Below are 6,639 nucleotides of genomic sequence, written 5' to 3'. Positions count from 1 at the left end.
GATTTTCCAACCAATAGAATTTGTGCAGGACAAGGAAACCCGACTTTGTTGATGAGGCAGCAACATTTTTTAATTCAGCACTTCCTAAATTCCAACTTTAAGTTAAATTTAAAACAAAACTTTAAGTCCCATCGTTTTATTTTATTTTATTTTCTTCCACATCACATTTGGATCTTTCTTCCCTCCCTCCTCCCCCAAACCCGTAAAAATACTTTTGATAGTCATAAAAAAATGAGGTAGACATGATTTCTACATTTTGAAAATCTCTGCTCTTAAACTCTCAAATCTCTACTGGTTTGACTCTGGTGAAGAGGGGAAGAAATCCTTTTGGAGTATTCTTTACCTACCACTGTGGGATATTTGGGGATCTGGCCCAAATAGGAAATGCCTATTTTAGACCAATTAGGAAATTATGGTTGCAATTTTGAATCAAAATTTCAAAACAGATCTGTGAGCAAGTTGGAATGCAACGGCTTTTGTCCTTTTCCTTGCAGAGAATTTGAATTCGTTCCTGGTTAGTCTTTCAGAGTTAGGAAATCATAACATTCTATTAGCAGCACCAAGGGATAGGGGTGAGGAGCAAACATCACCACATCCCAATCTCAGAGCTCAAAAAATGGAACCGCCTGTGCCAAATTAGCAGCATTGCCTTGATTTGGGTTTGGGGTCCTCCTCAGCAGGGAATTTTCAAGCAGCTTCCCAGGTCTCCAAATAGGAATAGGGAGGGAACTCTAACAGAGAAGCATGGATATTGGGATGTTTGATCTCTATTTCAGGCCTGTGGATAACCATCTTCCCTGCTACATTGAATATTTTCTTAGAAATGACTTTCAAAGCACTGAATTGATTTGTCTGTCCCTTTTCAAGAAAAAGAGTCCATGAAATGCATCTGAAATGTGGAAATAAGTCTGGCACTGCTGTCTGCTCTCAAGTCCCCACTGAGCCCCAGATATAGTGCAGTATCCCAACTGTACTAGACATAGTACTCTGGGTACTACCAGGCCATATGTGTGATAGCCTACATTGGCTAGATTATGATGGAGAAGGATTTCCTGGGCTAAATTGAGGAGTGGAGATAGGATAAAAAGGTGACAGAGAAGCAAGTATAATGCCAATGATTACAACAAACAGTCCTATTCACCCTTCTCCTGATTACCAGAGCTTCCCAATCCTTCCACTCAGCTCTCTCCAATCCCAATATTTGCAGTCTGTGTAATTAATTCTTAATAGGTAGCGTCTGTTTCATCCTGCCCAGAGGCCACATAGAAAAGCCTCTTGGAACATGAAAATAAATAATGGGGCTTCAGTTTGGGGCTGGGTGATGAGGTTATTTATGAGTGAGTGAACAAGTTCTTTCTTAGAAAGGTTAGGCAACTAGAGTAGCTGGAGTTTGGGGGGGGGGGGAGTGGAGGAGGCAGTGCTGGAGCCTGGACAGTTCTGGGAATGCAGAAGGTAAGCTGGGGAGAGTGAACACAAGACAGGCCCTCTGATAAATCATGCATCATAATAAGCCGGGGCATTTTCTGGCATTGGTTCACCATCAGAGAAAATACATTTCATATGGAGATGATTGGATACCCAGTAAATATTTTGTATAGCAAACTAGGCATCAATATATTTGGAGAGGCTGAATGGAAAGCCATGTTGCAAATAATTGTGTTTAGTGGAATACAGATACTTAGGCTCCAGTTCCTAGATTAGATACTTTCCTTTCCTCCATTAATTACAAGGTTCTCATTGCTACTCCCCACCCCCACCCCTCACCCTACACTGCGCGCGCGCGCGCGCACACACACACACACACACACACACACACACACACACACACACACATTCTTGGATTCTTCAGGATTTTAAAAACAGTTCTACCTGAGCCAAATACAAAACTGTTTTTTATTCTATGGTGTCAGAAAACTCTTAATTTGGATGGGTACGGCCTTGATCAAGGAGGCGGAGAGGACTATTTGTTTCAGGGGTGTATTAATTTCAGCAATTTGGCTAATCTATCCTTACCTCCCCAGTAGTCTTGGTGAGATTTTAAAAACAGAAGCCAGGGCCATCCAGGCTTCCAGCCCACCGAGGCACACCCTGCTCTGAGCGCGCGCGCGCGCACACACACACACACACACACACACACACACACACACACACACACACGCCCCGATCACTTATGGAGAGGGGGTAGTGGTACTTAAGAGAGTCAGAGCATGGGAGTGAGGGACAGCACTGTGCTGTCCGAGTAAACCAGGGAAGGGGCATCAGAGGGAACCCAGCCCCCACCCAGTCCCTCCTTCTCCCTCTTCTTTTGCTTCATCCTCCGGTTCTGGAACCAGATCTTGACCTGAGTCTCGCTAAGCTGAAGTGCGGATGCCATCTCTGCCCTGCGGGCCTTGGGCAAGTAATGCTGAAGGTGAAACTCCTTCTCCAGCTCAGTCAGCTGTTTAGTGGAGAAGCTGGTCCGGGGACTGCCCGCCGCTGCTGCTGCTGCTGCCGCCGCCGCCGCCACCTCAGGCTCCCCAGAAGAGCTGTCCCCTCCAGGCTTCGCTGGGCACAGAGGAGGAAAAGAGTCAGAGCCTGAGATGACCCAGTCACTGGGGGCCCCAGGGAGCAGGCAGCATACTGAATCCCAGTAACCACCAGCAACACTTTCCCGCTTACAATCAATTTCTCTCTCCCTTTTCCTCATCCTCCTCTTTTTGTCAGTTTCTCCTTTCTTAATTCCTATTTAATTCCTTTCTTTTTCTGCCTCGGTTTGTCTTTTAAAAAAATTATGTATTATATCTAATATATTAAGGATGGATTATATTTTATGTATGTATATTATATAGATATTAAATTATGTATCATATAGCTATAAACATATGCGTAGAGGTTTTTAACCTTACTAAATTTTTCTCTATTTTCCTTTCGTACTCAATTGCTTCCCTCTCTTTCAGCATCTTCTCTTAAATTGCTTCCTTCTCTGCTGCTCCTCTCTGTTGTTTGCTCCCTCTTCCTCTCAATTTGGGCCGCACGTCTATCCTTTCCTTCTAGCGGCATTTTCTCTTTTCATCTTCCCTTTTAGCTCTTTCTAAAATGTCCTTTCCCTGTCCTTCTTCCTTTCTTAGTCTCCGTTATTTTTGATTCCATACTTCGAGGCTCTATCATTTTTCGATTCTCTGCCCTATTTCCTTCTCCTTACAAGACCCTCCCACTGCAAGCTTTCCATCTTGCCATCCCGTGCCTAGGTTCTAAAGTCTCATAGAATCTTAGGCTCATTGTCTTTGGGCCCCAGACTTTGCGCTTTCTCTCCTGCAGGTTTAGGTCACTATTACCACCACCATAGGGCTTCTTAGGGGAAAGGGGACCTTGCCGGATGCCCTCCAGCTTAAATTCCAGTAAAAATCGAGAGAAAACGGTGCTTCTAAGGGCTTTGAGGACTTGTTGGGGGTGGGGGGGAGGACCAAGTGCAAATGGACAGCTATAAGGAATGGCTAGAAGTGGAGGGCCAGGGGGCTGGCACAGAGGGGGGAGTCTCAGTGCCTTTCTCCAAACCTATTAGTCGATCCTGCCTCATCATTCATCCCTGAAGACAGCTGCCTCCTCTCCGAAGTCCACATTAGCCACGGGATTCGGGGAGGGGACTAATCATTCTACTACACAGTAATGGGGTCTTGGATCACGTGATCCACTAGGGCTGCAGAGTGTGATGGATTCTTGCCTTAATCAAAGAGGGTAAAAACCCCTTCTATTTACATTGATTTGTTTGAATCCGAAGCCTAGAGCTAGTCTCACAAGAAATGTGATATGTCTATACAAAGCTCCTAAGTCTTAGGGCCAATTCTCATATCAACGTTTCCCGGAGTCAAAGGAAAAAGAGATTTCCCCAAACCTGCGGGCCGCGGCCACAGCCTCATTAGCTTCCTATAGGTTCTCTTCCCCGACCTTCCCCTTCCACAGTTGGGTGAATTGTTTTCTTTATCTATGGAAAGCAAAAAGCCGCGGCTTCAAAATGTGGCTGTTATTAAGTATCCTTAGAAACAAAAACAAGGATCGCAGTAGCCGTTTATTTTTCTAGAGGCGAACTTTCACGTCCTCTCGGGAATGGGTAACAACTTCTTCCTCCAGGCCAATACCAGGTCTGAGTCCGAAAAAGAACCGAAAAAACAAAACAAACCAAACAGAAAAACAAAGCGACAGAAGCTGCCTGGGTCTAATGCCCTGGGATCGTCTCCAGGAATAAAGGGAGATCGGGCGCTTGTCTCCCCCTCCTTTCCTTTTTTTTTTTTTTTACCCTTTCTCTCGGCTCCTCTTTCTCTCCTTTCCCTCAACCTTCTCTCTTCCTTCCTTTCTCTCTTCCTTTTCTCTCTTCTCTTCAATCTTTTCTTCTTGTTTTTCATCCATATGTCCTTCCATCTGTCCATCCATCCATCCACCAACCGCTTTAGAATGTCAATAGCCTTTTGAGGCGTGAGTCCCCATGGGGAACTGGGCAAAAATGTCCCTTCCATTTGGGTGTGTGCTGTCAATCTCTCCCCCTTTCCCCTTCCCCCTCCCCCTCCCCCCCCTCAACTAGGGGGTCATCCCATTCAGCCTTCCCAGCCGTAAGCGAAATTCTCCGCCCCATGTAAAGTTCACTGAGATCTTTTAGCTTCCGAGACACTGGATAGAAGGCAAGGTGTTTAGCCAATCTCGGGCCCCAGACTCCAAACTTGGCTGATTCAGGATTCCTTTCGCACCCACCTTCAGTCTCAGAACGCCCCTGACCTTGGTTTCCCGATAGTGTCAGACTCCTCCAACCGGGTCAATTTCTTCTCCAAGAGAGGAACCTGATAGTGACGGATTCTCTGGGCAGGTTTCCCCCCTCCCCCCCGCACACACACATATTTTGGGGGGGGGGGTTAAAAAGGGTAGGAAGAAGAGTCGAGGGAGAGACGTGGAAGGAGGGGGACTAAGTTTAGAAATGTTGGTTCTTCCGTTTACCCTACGTTTAGAACTCTGAAATGTGTTGGGGAATCAAGCTGATGATTAGGAAAGGGCCGGTTAGAGTCCCCTTTCGTTCCTGCTCTGCCCAGAAAGGGTTTCTTCCGAGTTCACTGGAAGCCCCAGCAGAGAGACAAGGCAGTGGGGACCGGTGAAGCTTTTCTCAGCGAGTCTCGGACGGTGAACTTTGTTTCCATTGGGCCGAGCCTAGAAACTCAGCCACCGACTATTTACTATAGTTTACTCTTTCAAATCCCCTACATACATCCCAGCTCACACTGCCTCTCCCCCCCCCACCCCCCCCCGCCACACCTTTAGGGATAGGCCTGGAGGCAACTCGAGCTAAGGGAATATATATCTTTTTTTTAAAAAGAGAATGTTTATCTATTAAAATTAGCCACCGTTTAAAAAGTTAAGAGGCCAGGACCAACATAAAGTAAAATCCTTAAGTGTCTGAAATAAAAATTGAGGAATAGCCCAATAAGCCTTCCATTTCCTCCGCTCACTTTAAAACCAACGAATAAGTTCCAGTCTCTATTTCCAGTCAGAAAAGTTTCCCCAAGTTCCTGGCAGGATACCCGAGAGAACCAGTTTGCGTGCTCCCTTCAGTTTATCCCCATTTCCTTTCCCTCCAATCCCTTCCCTCCTACATTTTCCTTCTTTTTTCTCCATCTTTAGAAACATCCCTTCTTTTTTCCAGTGTAAAACCATCCTCCCCCCTCCCCCCCTAAAACTTCAAGGTTGTTACTTTCTCCCACGTAGAGCAGACACATGCCGCCCCTCCCCCGCCCCTCCAGCCAATGTTGTGCTGACTGAATCGTTGGGTTTTTGCACCCCAATAGAGGAGGGGGAATCTGAGGAGTAGAAATGGTGTTTGAACGTGTGCCTCTCCTTCTTACGCCCTACCCCTCCCCAGCTCACCTGCTCTGGACGGACTCCTCTTGATTTTCATCCATTCAAAAGTTTGGCCGTCTCCACAACGGTCCAAGGAATTTCGCTCACTTGGTCCCTGGCGGGTCTCCCCGGGGACATAGCCGCCTAAGGCATAGGGTAAGTGCAGCTCCATACCCCTGCCCATATTGGGAGGTGCAGCAATGTACCCCGGAGAAGAGCAGCCAAAATCAGTGATACAGGGAGGCAGATAAGTCTCTCGGGCATTGCTTGGAGTAGAAAGGGCGTTGTATAGGGTGTATCGAACCCGGCCAGTGGGACCAGGAGGGATGGACTGAATGGAGTCTGGGTCCCTAGCGATGTCTTTCTGCCTCTCCAGTTTCGGCCCTTCAGGGTATGCCCCAGCCCAGAGCATTCCTTCTGCCCCTTCTGGGGCGGCGCTCATGATCCGGGCATGGCAGAAAGGGAGGGTGAGGGGGCTGACGGACCCCCTCCTCGTCTCCCCCCCACCCTCCAGTCCCAGAAACACGGAACGCCCGCCCCCTTCCCTCCCAGGAGCCAGGGGACAGACAGAGAATTGCAACAAGAAAGTCGATCGATTGGTAAGGGGGATCACGTGATCCAGTCCTGACCAATGACCAGGCCGCCTGGGATGAGCTAATAATGGAAGCAATTTGTAACTTTCAGTGGCTTTCTCGGCCTGGGATCTGGAGCGAGGGAGGTGGGCAAAGAGTGGGGGAGAGACTGTACCCCGCCCCCCATCCCCGTTTCTCCTCCCTACTCGCG

At 47.6% G+C, this 6,639-nt stretch overlaps 1 protein-coding gene across 1 annotated transcript; it reads right to left on the bottom strand.

The window, feature by feature from the left end:
• Positions 1-210: 210 nt before the first annotated feature.
• Positions 211-6,405, bottom strand: LOC122729246 (homeobox protein Hox-B3a-like). The gene is made up of 3 exons (XM_043967993.1): positions 5,884-6,405; positions 3,872-3,961; positions 211-2,544 (listed from the first exon to the last, which is right to left on the bottom strand). Exons 1-3 carry the CDS (start codon positions 6,296-6,298, stop codon positions 2,201-2,203), a joined length of 849 nt encoding a protein of 282 aa, XP_043823928.1. The 5' UTR covers positions 6,299-6,405; the 3' UTR covers positions 211-2,200.
• Positions 6,406-6,639: the final 234 nt, after the last annotated feature.

The sequence above is a fragment of the Dromiciops gliroides genome, chromosome 5 (assembly GCF_019393635.1).
Source record: "Dromiciops gliroides isolate mDroGli1 chromosome 5, mDroGli1.pri, whole genome shotgun sequence".
Lineage (NCBI taxonomy): Eukaryota > Metazoa > Chordata > Mammalia > Microbiotheria > Microbiotheriidae > Dromiciops > Dromiciops gliroides.
The sequence above is the reverse complement of the archived record's forward strand: the minus strand, read 5'-3'. Positions and strand labels throughout refer to the sequence as shown.

Coding starts and splice junctions, on each gene's coding strand:
- LOC122729246 (XM_043967993.1), bottom strand. CDS start 6,298: ATGAGCGCCGCCCCAGAAGGGGCAGAAGGAATGCTCTGGGCTGGGGCA. Junction 3,962..5,883: donor GAGGAGTCCGTCCAGAGCAG/GTGAGCTGGGGA, acceptor TGCTTTCCATAG/ATAAAGAAAACAATTCACCC. Junction 2,545..3,871: donor GCTGTGGCCGCGGCCCGCAG/GTTTGGGGAAAT, acceptor CTCTGTGCCCAG/CGAAGCCTGGAGGGGACAGC.